The sequence below is a fragment of the Kogia breviceps genome, chromosome 6 (assembly GCF_026419965.1).
Source record: "Kogia breviceps isolate mKogBre1 chromosome 6, mKogBre1 haplotype 1, whole genome shotgun sequence".
In the NCBI taxonomy this organism is placed as follows: domain Eukaryota; kingdom Metazoa; phylum Chordata; class Mammalia; order Artiodactyla; family Physeteridae; genus Kogia; species Kogia breviceps.
In genome coordinates this window covers 84,314,094-84,331,688 of record NC_081315.1, presented here as the reverse complement: position 1 = coordinate 84,331,688, position 17,595 = coordinate 84,314,094, and the positions used below count along the sequence as shown (strand labels likewise).

General features: G+C 37.2%; 1 protein-coding gene across 2 annotated transcripts in view; it reads right to left on the bottom strand.

The window, feature by feature from the left end:
- RFC1 (replication factor C subunit 1) overlaps positions 1 to 17,595 on the bottom strand; it is an 85,144-nt gene that overhangs the window by 9,586 nt on the left and 57,963 nt on the right. Inside the window, exons 9-18 of one of the 2 annotated variants that reach the window (XM_059067040.2) lie at positions 16,917 to 17,191; positions 16,086 to 16,193; positions 14,837 to 15,016; positions 13,573 to 13,677; positions 11,082 to 11,481; positions 9,381 to 9,493; positions 7,769 to 7,883; positions 6,399 to 6,490; positions 6,046 to 6,183; positions 115 to 210 (exon numbers count right to left, since the gene is read on the bottom strand). In XM_059067040.2, coding sequence (XP_058923023.1) covers positions 115 to 210; positions 6,046 to 6,183; positions 6,399 to 6,490; positions 7,769 to 7,883; positions 9,381 to 9,493; positions 11,082 to 11,481; positions 13,573 to 13,677; positions 14,837 to 15,016; positions 16,086 to 16,193; positions 16,917 to 17,191 — 1,622 coding nt within the window. The remainder of the gene's footprint in view (positions 1 to 114; positions 211 to 6,045; positions 6,184 to 6,398; positions 6,491 to 7,768; positions 7,884 to 9,380; positions 9,494 to 11,081; positions 11,482 to 13,572; positions 13,678 to 14,836; positions 15,017 to 16,085; positions 16,194 to 16,916; positions 17,192 to 17,595) is intronic. The other variant, XM_067036272.1, reaches the window with a different exon arrangement.

Sequence of the window (17,595 nt, the reverse complement as noted above, 5' to 3'; positions counted from 1 at the left end):
ATCACAAGTAAGACACTATTAAGACAGGAAAATACTGTCACTCCCCATCCCCAAAACACTGAAGGCATCCATTCAAAATAATCATCAATGTTATATAATATGTATCTCATTTACCTGTCTGATATCTTGATTGGCTCCCAAAATTATTTCATTCATAGCTGGAGGGGGGATCTTTAAACCCTCTTTAAATGCAATAGACATCATAGCACCCTGAAATTGACAAAGGGGAATGAATCTTCAATGATTTTTTTAATTCATATAATCAGATTTTAAAACAATATTTATCAGGTACTTTTAAAAACTGACCCAGAAAACACTTAAAAAATAAAATGACACTTTCCCAAAGAATATTATAAGTTTCACTCTCCAGGCTTTGAAGACTGGAGATCTTATGGGGCATTTTTCTACAAAGCTTTCATCTGAAAAGATTTCCTCTTTATGATGAAGTTCTGCCCACACTTCCAATCTTCTAGGAGCTTGTAGAATTGTGGAACTGAAGAGCCATTGTGGATCTTGGATATTACCTTTCCCAAGCCTCATATATCCCAGAAATCATATTCTCACTCACAGAAAGATAGACAAGATGAAAAGGCAGAGGGCTATATACGAGATGAAGGAACAAGATAAAACCACAGAAAAAAACTAAATGAAGTGGACATAGGCAATCTTCCAGAAAAACAATCCAGAATAATGATAGTGAAGATGATCCAGGACCTCAGAAAAAGAATAGAGGCAAAGATCGAGAAGATGCAAGAAATGTTTAACAAAGATCTAGAAGAATTAAAGAACAAACAAATAAAGATGAACAATACAATAACTGAAATAAAAACTACACTAGAAGGAACCAATAGCAGAATAACTGAGGCAGAAGAATGGATAAGTGACCTGGAAGACAGAATGGTGGAATTCACTGCTGTGGAACAAAGAGAAAAGAATGAAAAGAAATGAAGACAGCCAGGGCTTTCCTGGTGGCACAGTGGTTGAGAGTCCACCTGCCAATGCAGGAGACACGGATTCATGCCCCGGTCCAGGAAGATCCCACATGCCGTGTAGAGGCTGCGCCCGTGAGCCGTGGCCGCTGAGCCTGCGCATCCAGAGCCCGTGCTCCGCAATGGGAGAGCCACAGCAGTGAGAGGCCCAAGTACCGCAAAAAAAAAAAAAAAAAAAAAACCACCAGAAATGAAGACAGCCTAAGAGACCTCTGGGACAACATTAAATGCAACAACATTCACATTATAGGGGTCCGAGAAGGAGAAGAGAGAGAGAAAGGACCAGGGAAAATATCTGAAGAGATTATAGTTGAAAACTTCCCTAACATGGGAAAGGAAATAGCCACCCAAGTCCAGGAAACGCAGCAAGTCCCATACAGTATAAACCCAAGGAGAAACATGACGAGACACATAGTAATCAAACTGGCAAAAATTAAAGACAAAGAAAAATTATTGAAAGCAGCAGGGAAAAACGACAAATAACATACAAGGGAACTCCTATAAGGTTAACAGCTGATTTCTCAGCAGAAACTACAAGCCAGAGGGAGTGGCATGATATACTGAAAGTGATGAAAGGGAAGAACCTACAATCAAGATTACTCTACCCAACAAGGATCTCATTCAGATTCGATGGAGAAATCACAAGTTTACAGACAAGCAAAAGCTAAGAGAATTCAGCACCACCAACCCAGCTCTACAACAAATGCTAAAGGAACTTCTCTAAATGGGAAACACAAGAGAAGAAAAGGACCTACAAAAACAAACCCAAAACAATAAAGAAAATGGTCATAGGAACATACATATAGATAATTACCTTAAACGTTAATGGATTAAATGCTCCAACCAAAAGACACAGGCTTGCTGAATGGATCCAAAAATAAGACCCATATATATGCTGTCTACAAGAGACCCACTTCAAATCTACGGACATATACAGACTGAAAGTGAGGGGATGGAAAAAGATATTCCATGCAAATAGAAATCAAAAGAAAGCTGGAGGAGCTATACTCATATCAGATAAAATAGACTTTAAAGAATGTTACAAGAGACAAGGAAGGACACTACATAATGATCAAGGGATCAATCCAAGAAGAAGATATAACAATTGTAAATATATATGCACCCAACATAGGAGCACCTCCATACATAAGGCAACTGCTAACAGCTATAAAAGAGGAAATCGACAGTAACACAATAATAGTGGGGGACTTTAACACCTCACTTACACCAATAAAAAGATCATCGAAAATGAAAATAAATAAGGGAACAGAAGCTTTAAATGACACAACAGACCAGATAGATTTAATTGATATTTATAGGACATTCCATCCAAAAACAGCAGATAACACTTTCTTCTCAAGTGCGCACGGAACATTGTCCAGAATAGACCACATCTTGGGTAACAAATTAAGCCTCAGTAAATTTAAGAAAATTGAAATCATATCAAGCATCTTTTCTGACCACAATGCTATGAGACTAGAAATCAATTACAGGGAAAAAAACGTAAAAAACACAAACACAGAGGCTAAACAATACGTTACTAAATAACCAAGAGATCACTGAAGAAATCAAAGACAAAATCAAAAAATACCTAGAGACAAATGACAATGAAAACATGATGATCCAAAACCTATGGGATGCAGCAAAAGCAGTTCTAAGAGGGAAGTTTATAGCTATACAAGCCTACCTCAAGAAACAAGAAAAATCTCAAATAAACAATCTAACCTTACACCTCAAAGAAGTAGAGAAAGAAGAACAAACAAAACCCAAAGTTAGCAGAAGGAAAGAAATCATAAAGATCGGAGCAGAAATAAATGAAATAGAAACAAAGAAAACAATAGCAAAGATCAATAAAACTAAAAGCTGGTTTTTTGAGAAGATAAACAAAACTGCTAAACCTTTAGCCAGACTCATCAAGAAAAAGAGGGAGAGGACTCAAATCAATAAAATCAGAAATGAAAAAGGAGAAGTTACAACAGACACCACAGAAATACAAAGCATCCTAAGAGACTACTACAAGCAACTCTATGCCAATAAAATGGACAACCTGGAAGAAATGGACAAATTCTTAGAAAGGTATAACCTTCCAAGACTGAACCAGGAAGAAACAGAAAATATGAACAAACCAATCACAAGTAAGGAAATTGAAACTGTGATTAAAAATCTTCCAACAAACAAAAGTCCAGGACCAGATGGCTTCACAGGTGAATTCTATCATACATTTAGAGAACAGCTAACACCCATCCTTCTTAAACTCTTCCAAAAATTGCAGATGAAGGAACACTCCCAAACTCATTCTATGAGGCCATCACCCTGATACCAAAACCAGAGAAAGATACTACAAAAAAAGAAAATTACAGACCAATATCACTGATGAATATAGATGCAAAAATCCTCAACAAAATACTAGCGAACAGAATATAACAACACATTAAAAGGATCATACACTGCGATCAGGTGGGATTTATCTCAGGGATACAAGGATTCTTTAGTATACGCAAATCAATCAATGTGATACACCATATTAACAAATTGAAGAATAAAAACCATATGATCATCTCAATAGATGAAGAAAAAGCTTTTGACAAAATTCAACACCCATTTATGATAAAAACTCTCCAGAAAGTGGGCATAGAGGGAACCTACCTCAACATAATAAAGGCCATATACGACAAACCCACAGCAAACATCATTCTCAATGGTGAAAAACTGAAAGCATTTCCTCTAAGATCAGGAATGAGACAAGGCTGCCCACTCTCACCACCATTAATCAACAGTTTTCGAAGCCACGGCAATCAGAGAAGAAAAAGAAATAAAAGGAATACAAATTGGAAAATAAGAAGTAAAACTGTCACTGTTTGCAGATGACATGATACTATACATAGAGAACCCTAAAGATGCCACCAGAAAACTACTAGAGCTAATCAATGAATTTAGTAAAGTTGCAGGATACAAAATTAATGCACAGAAATCTCTTGCATTCCTATACACTAATGGTGAAAAATCTGAAAGAGAAATTAAGGAAACACTCCCATTTACCACTGCAACAAAAAGAATAAAATACCTAGGAATAAACCTACCTACGGAGACAAAAGACCTGTATGCAGAAAACTATAAGACACTGATGAAAGAAATTAAAGATACCAACAGATGGACAGATATACCATGTTTCTTGGATTGGAAGAATCAATATTGTGAAAATGACTATACTACCCAAAGCAATCTCCAGATTGAATGCAATCCCTATCAAATTACCAATGGCATTTTTTTTTACAAACTAGAACAAAAAATCTTAAAATGTGTATGGAGACACAAAAGACCCCAAAAAGCCCAAGCAGTCTTGAGGAGAAAAAACTGAGCTGGAGGAATCAGACTCCCTGACTTCAGACTATACTACAAAGCTACAGTAATCAAGAAAATATGGTAGTGGCACAAAAACAGAAACATAGATCAATGGAACAAGATAGAAAGCCCAGAGATAAACCCACACACCTATGGTCAACTAATCTATGACAAAGGAGGCTAGGATATACAATGGAGAAAAGACTCTCTTCAATAAGTGGTGCTGGGAAAACTGGACAGCTACATGTAAAAGAATGAAATTAGAACACTCCCTAACACCATACACAAAAATAAATTCAAAATGGATTTGAGACCTAAATGTAAGACCTGACACTATAAAACTTTTAGAAGAAAACATAGGAAGAACACTCTCTGACATAAATCACAGCAAGATCTTTTTTGATCCACCTCCTAGAGTAATGGAAATAAAAACAAAAATAAACAAATGGGACCTAATGAAACTTCAAAGCATTTGCACAACAAAGGAAACCATAAACAAGACGAAAAGACAACCCTCAGAATGGGAGAAAATATTTGCAAATGAATCAACGGACTAAGGATTAATCTCCAAAATATATAAACAGCTCATGCAGCTCACTGTTAAAGAAAGAAACAACCCAATTCAAAAATAGGCAGAAGACCTAAATAGACATTTCACCAAAGAAGACATACAGATGGCCAAGAAGCACATGAAAAGCTGCTCAACATCACTAATTATTAGAGAAGTGCAAATCAAAACTACAATGAGGTATCACCTCACACCAGTTAGAATGGGCATCATCAGAAAATCTACAAACAACAAATGCTGGAGAGGGTGTGGAGAAAAGGGAATCCTCTTGCACTGTTGGTGGGAATGTAAATTGATACAGCCACTATGGAGAACAGTATGGAGGTTCCTTAAAAAACTAAAAACAGAATTACCATATGATCCAGCAATCCCACTACTGGGCATATACCCACAGAAAACCATAATTCATACAGACACATGCACCCCAATGTTCACTGCAGCACTATTTACAATAGCCAGGTCATGGAAGCAACCTAAATGCCCATCGACAGATGAATGGATAAAGAAGTTGTGGTACCTATATACAATGGAATATTACTCAGCCCTAAAAAGGAACGAAATTGGGTCATTTGTTGAGACGTGGATGGATCTAGAGACTGTCATACAGAGTGGAGTAAGTCAGAAAGAGAAAAACAAATATCGTATATTAACGCACATATGTGGAACCTAGAAAAATGGTACAGATGAACTGGTTTGCAGGGCAGAAGTTGAGACACAGATGTAGAGAACAAACGTATGGACACCAAGAGGGCAAAACCACAGTGGGGTGGGGATGGTGGTGTGATGAATTGCGCGATTGGGACTGACATGTATACACTCATGTATATAAAACTGATGACTAATAAGAACGTGCAGTATAAAAAAACAAACAAATAAAAAAAGAAATCATATTTTCTCTGTGTCTATGCTATGATAAAGCTCAGAATTTGAAGCACTGGTTCAAAAGTTACGTTCATGTTAAAACTGTAATAGCTATAGTTCCTCCCCAAATTGTACTCATTTATACATCTGTCATTAACATATGAAAATACCCTTTCCCATACCCTAGACAACACAATATATTGTCAAGATTTAAAAATAAAAAAATTAAAAACTGACCCAAAAATACAGATAGTGTGATGGAGAAAAATATTCCAATTATCATACCTTAATTTGTTCAACCCGAGGTCTTTGAAAACGAAGATCAAAACAATAATGAACCAAAGATCGAATCTTGGGATGATTTCTATCATTGCACATACAAATAATGGGAATTTTTGTATGTTTTATCAGGCCAATTAATTCCTGAAAGGCAAATTTGCAACATAAAAACAATTTATAAAAGAACAAAATACCACACAACGTATGTATTTTAGGTTTTAAAACCTCCTCAGTAACATGCCTGAATTGCCATAAATATCACAGCATGATAATAAGTTCTTTAAAAATATATATATATTTTTTTTTTTTTTTAAATAAAAATCAACAGTAAAACTTCAAAAATACGGTGCTTTCATTACCTGAATTCCTCCCCTGTCCTCATTGCCGGCCATGCCATCTACTTCATCCATGATGAGAGCATGTTTCGTGCCTACTGAATGGGCTGCTCTGCCTGCCCCATGTTGAGAAGCAATGGGACGGGACACAAACAAAATCACAATTGTTCAAACATGGCTGCTTTAAAAATATATCTATGTAACACAGGTCCATGGCGTGAAATTCAAAAGGCACAAGAGTAAGCAGTGAAAAGAAATTCTTTCCCACCTCCGTCCCCTAGGATATGCAATTTCTAGAGGCAAACAATGGGAACAGTCTCCTGTACGTATATCCCTTCAGAGACATTCTATACATATTAAAAACATGTGTACATAAAAATATACACCTTGGTTTTATCATTTAATATGTTTTCGTGATCTGTTCCTTATCTGCACATACAGAACACCTCATTTATTAAAGGCTATTTAAATATTCCATTTTACACATACATCATAATTAACTACTTTCCACTGATAAAATATGAAATGCCTCCAATCTTTTGCTATTATGAATCGTGTGCAATGAATACCCCTATATATATCTGTCATTTTGCATATATACAAGTTTAGTGGTTGCTATATTCCAGGAATTGGATTTTCTGAGTTAAAGGATATGTATAATTTAACTTTGAGCAATACTGTCAGATTGTTCTCCAGAGTTGTACTGATTTATACTCCCACCAATCATGTATAACAGTGATGTTTCCTGAGCAAATTCTTATCGTTCAGGTGACCATGCAATATACCACAGATTCTAAATATGCAGTATAGTCTGTAATTTGGGTATCTTATTTTCCACATAAACTCTGGCCACACCCGACCACTAGCTACAACCTGAAACACAGTGGCACTTTCACACTATGTCCTTTCTCCTCCTCTACCACCTTTGCCTGAAATAACCTCTCCCACCCACGAACTATTCTCTTTCTCATTCTTCAAGCCCCTTTGAACAAACGTCACCCTTTTACTGGTAGTTTTCCCCAATGTCTCAAATAGAATCATTCCTTCACCTACAGCCTTTATCTCCTCTCTCATCGCACTGTATTATTTATCAACTTCCTCTCTTCACAGGATTCACTTTTGAATCCTCTAAAATCTGCATAAATATGTCCACATATACATTTTTATCACATTCTCAGAAACCACTACAACCTGACCAAAAAAAAAGTTAACTACTGTCCCTCTCAGAATTATGTCAGAGGCTTTTCTTATTCTCTCATTAGCCCTAGGACTTAGAAGGGTGCCTGGCACATAGTAATGTTCAATACTGGTTACTGAACATTGAAATTAACCTGTTTTTCTTACATAACCTCTCCCCCACACACCAAAAAAAACCAGTTTAAAAATCCACATACTTGAATAAAAGCCTTTGATGCTGGTATTATTCAGCGATTCAGCAACAATCTCCTTCAAACTGTTCTTACTCCGAGTGTCACTTGCATTCAGTTCCACATAGCTATATCCCAATTCCTAATCAAAATGTTGGACACAATTACTATCACAATGCAAATTAATAACTCACCCCCCAAAAATAAGGCAATTAAGGAAGAAAGAGGGTAGAGAAGTCACATAAGTAACCACGGGTGAAAAGATAAAGTAGGATACTAACAGACAATAAGATTAACTATAATATGCCTCACATTATTAAGAGATTTTTTTAAAATATCATATACATAACATACCACACACATGTAAACACACAAATTTGGTCTTAAAACCTTAGCTGACATATCACTAATCTGGAAGAGTATATTTGAACACAAGCAATTTTAAGAAGTTTGCTTCTTAAAGTCCCCAAAAGAATTAAATATAACCATCCTAAAATTTCAATAGTAGATCTAGAATTAATCTTTATTAAGATACCAAAAAGTAATTATTGACTCTTCAAGATAAACTATAGAGTTAAATCATTCTTTGTCAAACTATCCCGATACACAATCTTCCTCTCAAATTGTGAAAAGTAATTTGGACTTATTTCCCAAAATTGATCATTATGTTGATCATAAGGCATTATGAAAGACCGTAATTCAATTCCCAAAAAAAGTAATGATAATAATAAAGGGAAAAAAAGAGCCATTCACAATTGTAAAGACTAGGGAAAAAATTTTTTGTTTTTTTAAATGTTAAATAATAGAGTAGAAAATATATAGTTATTACACCAACTAAAAATTTATGGTCTGGTCCATACAACAAAGACTAAATGAAACCACCAGCCTATTCAACAAAGGGTTGGGAAATCCAGCAATAAATTTTTTAAATATTTATTTATTTATTTATTTATTGGGTTGCACCAGGTCTTAGTTGCAGCACGCAAGCTCCTTAGTTGTGGCATGTGAACTCTTTAGTTGTGGCATGTATGTGGGATCTAGTTACCTAACCAGGGATTGAACCCTGGCCCCATGCATTGGGAGCATGGAGTCTTAACCACTGTGCCACCAGGGAAGTCCCAATCCAGCAATAAATTTAAAGTAAGTTTAAAACCTCTCATTTTATTATGCTGATACTATTTCATGTATCATTTCATACCATCCTGATACATGAGCCCTGGTTGGCTCTAGTGCCTCGTCCTCTCATTGTCCAGAGATATGGCAGCTGTAGAGACAACAAGAGCAAAGGCAGGATCCCATAGCAGTGAAGAGTTAGACTACCTGGGTTCACACTGTGCCACCACCCTCCTCTATATAAGCCTGTTTCATTTGTCACATGAGGATGGCAATAGTACCTATATTGAGTACACAGAATTCTTCCTACAAGGGTATATAAGATATCTGTATCTATAAGAGTCTGTAAGACATATTATCTATAAGATTATACACTCAAGGGCTTATTTGCACACTGGCACACAAGTGAATATCACCTATTATTATAATTACCAATATTTAAAAAAGGGTGAAAATGACAAATATGCCCAGAACCAAAGGAAATTCTAGAGGTTTGATTTTAGAAAAGTAATGACAGAATACCCACCTGACAAACCAGAGAAGCTGTGGTTGTTTTGCCAACACCAGGAGGGCCTGAGAGCAATGCAGCTTTAAAACTGGAGCCATCATCTTTGCCAGCAAATTTACCAAACTTGGCTGCTGGGAAAAAAGAAGTTCCAGAATGTTAACCTCTACTACCTAACAGAAATGCAGGAATGGCAGGAATAACTGCATAAAGTTAGCATCAGGAGCACCTCCAGTTTAGTTCGAAATTTGCAGAATATTTTTTACAAAGTATAAACAAGTTTCCAGAGCATTTAGTGAAATTCTACTCCCCACCTCACCTCCACTCAAAATAAAACATGAAAACTAACTTTAAAACCCTGATCTGAAACAATAATCTTATGAGTTTCCTTTCCTACAAAAGCACAGGTCATGGAGCACACCACCTGGGCTCTGATCCTAAATCTACCGCTCACCAGCTAGGAGAACTTCAGAAGTGACTTAAGCCCTCTGTATCTGTTTCCTCCTTTGTAAAATGAGGGTAACAATAGGAATGCATCTAGTGGGCATGTTGTGAGGATGGACATGCTGAGCACAGAGTCTGGCATGTCTCAGTAAATACTAACAAGCACAGTCACCTACATGATCACAAAAAGAATGAATTGAAGATGCTGTATCTGCAACTATCCTGCCCAGCTCAACTCCTCCCCTTATCACATGGGGACCCGGCGCATAACGGGTTCTCAATTCATATACAAGGACTGAGAGAAAGATGGTTAAACCTACTTCAGGCACGGGAAAACGGACTATGGTTCACCTGAAGCCTTAAAAAGTCTTCTCCAGGTACATAAAGCACTTATACCACCTTTTATTTGGTTTTGGAAAGAGAAAAGGGGTCAGCTTAAGTTTAACCCTGTATTATTACAATTATATTATCTAACTGTTATAAATAAAATAAACTGGCATTGTTGGCCAATGCCTAGTGACCACCTAGACATTAATAAACCAGTCATTACTTTGGGAATTCACTATGATGCTCACTAAATTTTTCCTCCTTACTTCTCACACAGTATAGCCCAGGGCTGTCTGTGGTTGGAGCTCAAGACAATACTACTAACATCTGTGACTGGAAACTTCAGTTCCAATAATAAATACTTTGGACATTAAATATATATTGTGACTGTTCATTTTCCATGCCTACCAAAAGCAAACATGCTACTGGGATTTTCAGGCTGCCTACTCTGTAAGCGTGCCTCAGCTTTTTATTTGCACCTTTCCTCCCAAGTCTCTCTGGCCCTCTCAGGGGTCTTGCTCTCACATGTCTCAGACCCTGGTACATTTATGCTCTCCCACCTGACACTCCCCTCCCTTCACTTAGCTAACTGCTTCTTAGTTTCCAAGTCTTAGCTTAGATATCTCTTCCTCTAGGGATGGAAATCCCTGACCACACACTTCCACCCGCTGAGGACCCTATACTTAACCCTGTAACAGTACTTAGCACAATACATTTTAATTACTGGTTTATCTACGTCTCCCTCACTGACCGGGAGTGCCTTAAAGGGGACTGTATTTTGTTCACAATAGCACTCCTGGGGTATTATACAGCACCTAGGCTCAGAGCAGGCTCTCAATAAATGCTTGCTGAGAGATCAACAAACCAACTACTACACTTCCTAACACATGTGTCACTGAGCAATGACATGGTGACAGACACACAGAAAAATGAATGAAGCTGTAAAATCACCGTGTTTCTTATCTTCGGATGGACTCTTGTGCCAGTTTCGGAGCCAGCGTAGGAGTTTGTTGGCACAGCTCTGGTCACCTTGCTGTCCAATTATGGTCTTGAGCGAGGCTGGCTTATATTTATCCACCCAGAGCAAATTTTCCACTTTGTTTTCACTGCTGTCATCAGCCAAATTCCTCGCCCAGCTGTCACCATTTGTTTCCTCAGCCACCTGCTCCTTGAAGTCCAGGCCTCTCTGAAACATACTTGTCTCCTTTTTTATTGACTTTATAGAGCTTTCCTTTTTGGGAGTCAGTTTGCACTTTTTAGATTCTGATTCCTTCTTAGTTGGACTAATTTTTCTTTTTCCTTGGCCATTTTTTTGGGGTGTTCTTTCCAATTTGGATTTTTCTTTCTTCATCTTAAAAATTGGAGGAAAAAAGAAACCTGATGAGATATAGAGAATTTCTATCCTTCTAAATGTACTCTAGAGGGCAATCTGAGATATCCAAATGAGCTACCCAACCTGGTTCTGTCTTTTCACAATGGACCCTATTTGTGGAAATCCCCACCTTCCAAACTTTAAAAAAATTAAGAGCACACCAAAAAGCACCCAAATACAATTTTTAAAATTAGAACATATTAGTTTTTTGAAAGTAATAAGTATTATAAAATCAGTTTAAAAAAAGGTAAAGGATTAAGAATTTGTTTTCTGACTAGTTAATATTTAATTCCTCCACAAAAACTCGTACACAAATGTTCATAGCAACATTGTATTTTATATATACAAATAATTATATTATTATAGCCAAAAAAATGGAAACGACCCAAAATGGCCATCAACAGATGAACAAATAAACAAAATATGGTATATCCACACAATGGAATACTAATCAGCAATAAAAAGGAGTGAAGCACTGATTTATACTTCAACATAGTTGAACCTTGAAAATACGATGTTAAGTGAAAAAAGCCAGAAAAAAAGACCACATATTACATGTTTCCCTTTATAGAAAATTTCCAGAACAGGCAAATCCATAGACAGAAAGTAGAGTAGTGGTTGCCAGGGGTGGGTATGAAGAGTGACTGCTAATGAGTGTAGCGTTTCTGTGGGGAGTGATGAAAATGTTCTGGAATAGACAGTGGTGACAGCTGTACAGTCTTGTGAATATACTAAAAACCACTAACATACATTTTAAAAGGGTGAATTTTATGATGTGTGAATAATGTCTCAATTTTTTTTTAAAGTGCCTCTTTACCAGTGAGTGGGTGCTAAAATTAGTGGGTGAATGTTTGAGGAACAAGGTATTAAAGTATCTCCCCAAGATATTTATCAATTACAATGGGGAAAAACTGTCACTTCACTGGTGGGAAAACCAGGCAGAAATCATCTTAACCAAGTAATAAAGGTTAACATCACCAGTAATAAGACATATCGACATCATGCACAGCTGATACGATGCACTGAGGAGGACAGAGTATGACTTATGTGGTCTTCTTTGCCAATAATGCATAACCTCAATCTAACCATGAGAAAACATCAACAACCCAAACTGAGAGACATTCTACAAAACAACTGACTAGAACTCATCAAATCAAGGTCATAAAAAGACAAGGAAAGACTTGAGGAACTATCATAGATTGGAGGAGACTAAGAAGACACAACTCAGTGCAGTGTGGGATCCTAAGGATAATGGGGGGGAATTGTGAAGTTAACAGCATGGCATCAATGTTAACCTCCTGGGTTTGATTACTATATTATGGCTATGTAAGCTGTCAACATTAGGGGACACTGATGACAGGCTAATCCAAATCATTCCCTAAGATTTTTCTAACTGGAATAAATCAGAAGACCACCTCACCACTTGGGTGACAGAGCTGGGGACATTAAACTTGGGCTGCTGGCACCCCTGTGTCCTACACATGGAAAAGACCTGTATATAGTGGAAATGAATAAAGCTAACACTAGGAGAAGTGGAGAGACAGAAACTGAAAGGGTCCTAAAAGCACTGCAGTCTGTACATGCAGTAGTTCCTACAACCGACTGCCCAGAGTTTAGTTATGTGAGTCAAAATTTTTCCCTTTTTGCTAAAGCTAATATCGGCTTGGTTTCTGTCACAACTGGAAATGTCCTAATATAGTTCTAAATGAAAATATTATCATGCTGATACCTATAGTATATCCGTCAAAGAACTCTTAAGCAAGAACCTTTGCACAATTTTATTGCAAGAATATGGAAAATATGGACAGTTTAAGTAGATATGGTAAGTGCAATACAAGGTCCCCTCTCCCTCTTCATACTCCTTTGGGAAAGGTAAGGAAACACATCAAAGACAACAGCGTACAGCACAGTCCACCCACCACTCAAAAAGAAATAAGGTAAGTTCATTTGTGGTAGAAGGAAAAGTTAATTTTTTAGCCCACAGACCTGCATCCACCCAAGAAATGTCTCTATGAAACAGGGAAGTTGCTATACACCAACTTAAATAAGTCAAGTTCATTGTATACAAACCTCAGCTTCAGCTGCTATTTCATACTTGGACTTCTTGCCTGGCATAGTTCGAATCAGATTCAATAGGCCATCTTCATCAATAATTTTTGTTCCCAAGGCTGCTGCCTAGTAATTAAAAATGCAAATCATTGAAACCATTACTTTCTGTAAAAAAAAAAATACGATTCTCAGGCTTGTCAGAAGGTGAAAAACCACATTTGTAAATTAGATAACACTGGAATATTTTCTAAAACCATGTTCATGAAAAAGTATCATTAAAAAGAAAGAAAATAAGATACCTCCTCTAAGAGTTGTGGGTTGGCACCTGAGGTATCACACTGTCACTTCTGTGGATTGCTTTACCTTTCCCTCTCTGCCCTACAAAGATCAAAGCCACTAGGGTCAAAGCCATATCAGCTGGCAGACATTCTCCTCTACCTTATCCCTGCTAACAGAACTCCAATGTGTCCATCTCCAAGTGATGACTTAGGATTGGTCTGAGAATCAGAAAAGTCCTCATCCTCCCCAACCTCTCGTGTAGCTGTGAATGGCCATGTGACAGCTCCGGCCAATGAGACTTAAGGGGAATTCTATAAGAGGTGTTTCCAGGAAAACTCTTATAAGATCAGTCACAGCTAGTATAACATCTTGTCACTGCTCCCTATTTCCTGCCTTACATGTGAACTTGAGAGTGGCAGCTACCTTGCAACACAAGGCAATGTGCATGAAGACAGAAGTGGAGGATGGCACTAAGTCTAGCTACATCACCAAGGTGCTGAACCATCCCACGCAACTGCCTGCCTCTGGAATTCTCATAAGGTAAGGAAATAAGCAGCTATTTGTCAAAACCACAGTTAGTCAGGTATTCTATTACTTGGAACTAAATGCAATACTACCCAACAGACCTTCCAATAAAAAGATCTTCCAGTTAAAAAACTTAAGATGGAGTCCACAGCAGCATATATAGGAATACTTAGGACTAGAAAAAGAGGAAAACTGCATTTGCTTCTATCTTCAAAAAAAGATTTTGACCAGAATACTACACTAAGAAAGCCAAGTAAATAGGAACTGTGCCTTCAACTGGAAAACCAAAATCCCAGGGTCAAAGCCAAACAACATTTCTGTGGAGAAGAAATACTGTAGTAATACTGTAGTGAAGAAATTACTTTTCCATTTTTTTCCTTCACCTCACTCCATGTAAAGGACATTACTACATATGGTCACATGAAGAGCCTGCCAAGGCAAGCAGGCTACTTCACTGTGCTGAGAACACAGCAGTACCCACCTTATCACTCTTGGACTGACCACTATCACGACCCATGACAAGGTAGTTTGTTTTCTTGCTGACATTTCCTGTTACTTTTCCCCCATAACGCTCAATTAGAGACTTGGCCTCATCTCGTTCAATGGATTCCAGCACTCCTGTGATTACAAATGTAAGGCCTTCCAAGCAATTTTCAGCTCCCTAAAAACCAAAGTGTTCAAGCAGAGAGGAAATTACATGGCAGCTTTCCAAAGAAACATTTGGCATCAAAGCTGCAGGAAGTTGATTTTTCTCATTCGACATCATAAATAATCTCAGCATGAAAAAATTTACAGGAAATTTACAGCAAATAAGCAGGAACAAATTAAACCCTGAGAAATTCTTATGCAGGTTAACATTTAATAAACTTATAAAACCAGCAATAAAAAATATATGTCCAATGTGGTTAGGAAAGTGTATTAAAATTATCCATTCATACTATTCTCATTTTTTTAAATATTTAAACTACTAGTTAACTTGTAAAACTTTAACAACCAGATGCAATGCACCTACAGAATATCTTGCTATTGTTAAAAAATGAAAGTTTCAATTCTGAAAAAACTAAACAAGTTTGAGCTCCTGCCCTTCTCTCTGGCTGTTTACCCTATGATAGTAAATCTAACAATCTGCGAGCTTAGAGGCAACAGCACATAATCTCTTGATTGGAAAGTTGTCTTGATAATACAAAAGACATGCACCAAAGAGAGCCAAGTCCTACAGATTTTGCCTTTTCCATTGAAGCTACTTCACTTCTCAGCCCTTTCACTGCTACTAGCCTAGACAAGTCACTATTATTTCTCACTATCTCTCCTAATTGATCTCCCTATATTTATTCCTCCCCCTCCACTGCACTCTATATTCAGCAGCCAGAGTGCTCTCCTTGAAATGCAAATCTGGTCATACTTTTCCCCCACTTACAACTCCTCTTAGGGCCAGGTTCCTCTGTTACACCCCCTAAAAGAATCTCGGATTTTTCCCTTATGGCACATATCACAATTATAATTAAATAATAATTTACTTAATGTCTCTTTCCTGAGTTAGACCATAAGCACCATGAAGGCAAAGAGTATTAATCTTGTGACTGCCATAGCCTATCTCCTAATTCGTAAAGATGGTGACTCAAGCTTTTCTGTTTATTTTTAATTATTAATTCTCTGCTACTGTAAACATAGTAAATACATTCATGGACCCATAGGCCAGAGGCCATGACATATCCTCTCAGTACTCTTACCTTTGGTATCTCTTTGGAGCCCAGAGCTTTGGGACCTTCTCGATTTAAGTAGCTTCGATAAGCTTGATAATTAATGCGTCTCTTTTCAGAATCTTCAGGACTTACAGACTTTGGGGAGAGGGAGAGGAAATTGAATAAAGTCATGCAAATTTAATATAAAATTAAAAATACATATCAATAAATAAACATTAAGTCATTTCAGTGTTTGGTCCTGATATTAACAATTTTAGCTACAATTTACATGTGCCTGGCTTATAAACATCTCTGCCATCAGTCCTTCTCAAACCTTTTGACTCTCTCTAAAGGCACATACCTCAGGGTAGACTGGGTGTGTAAGCCAAGTTGCTAGCCCCAAGCAAAAAAAAACAAAAAGGGGGACTTCCCTGGTGGCACAGTGGTTAAGAATCCACCTGCCAATGCAGGGGAAACGGGTTCAAGCCCTGGTCCGGGAAGATCCCACATGCCGCGGAGCAACTAAGCCCATGCACCGCAACTACTGAGCCAGCGCTCTAGAGCCCACGAGCCACAACTACTGAGCCCACATGCCACAACTACTGAAGCCTGTGCACCTAGAGCCCATGCTCCACAACAAGAGAAGCCACCACAATGAGAAGCCCGCGCACCACAATGGAAAGTAGCCCCTGCTCGCCACAACTAAAGAAAGCCTGCGCACAGCAACGAAGACCCAACGCAGCCAAAAATAAATAAATAAATTTATTATTTTTTTTAAAAGTACGATAATAACTTATAAAGTTAGAAATAAAACTTGAAAACAATCAAACCAAGATCAACACTCAGCCCCCAAATGATATGCTTTTAGAAAATTTATACCTCTTTTTTAGCTGGAGAACTTTTGATTTTCTTAGGAGTTCTTGTCTCTTTTAACTCAATGGCATTTTCTTTTCTTTTTGAGGCCACAGGCTCTGTTTCTTTACTAGAACTTTCTTCTTTTTTTTTCAAAAATGCCAGCTTGGGACTGGTTTTTGGAGAAGAAGTTTCTCCTATTTTATGAGTGGATGACCTGGAATGTTTCTGAGATTCTTTTGAACTTTCACATTTAGTTTGCTTCTTAGGACTGCAGTTCTTTCTGTCATCTGAAAATTGTTCTGTTTTTATTAGGAAGAAAGAAAAGATTATGATTGTTGTTTTTGGAATATGATACCCAATATCAAGATTATTTTTTCATTTTTCAACTGAATAATCTTAGTAGGACACAATGTCATATGGTGACTTCATAACATGCACATTAAGATTTTAGTTCTTCAGTTTATACAGAACATTTTTAAAAATTAAACATCTGTATATTACTTCTTTGTATAACCAGTTCAGATGAAGGGATCTGCTTTTTTAAATATAAATTACTCACTAATTGAAATAATATGGTAAACTACATCTGAGAACATGGACTTTATTCCACAGATAAATGTCAATGACCTGAAATTCACACAGAGAAAAGTTGCTAATTAAAATATGTCACATAGAAAATTCTGTTTGTGATAAAGTCTGAAAG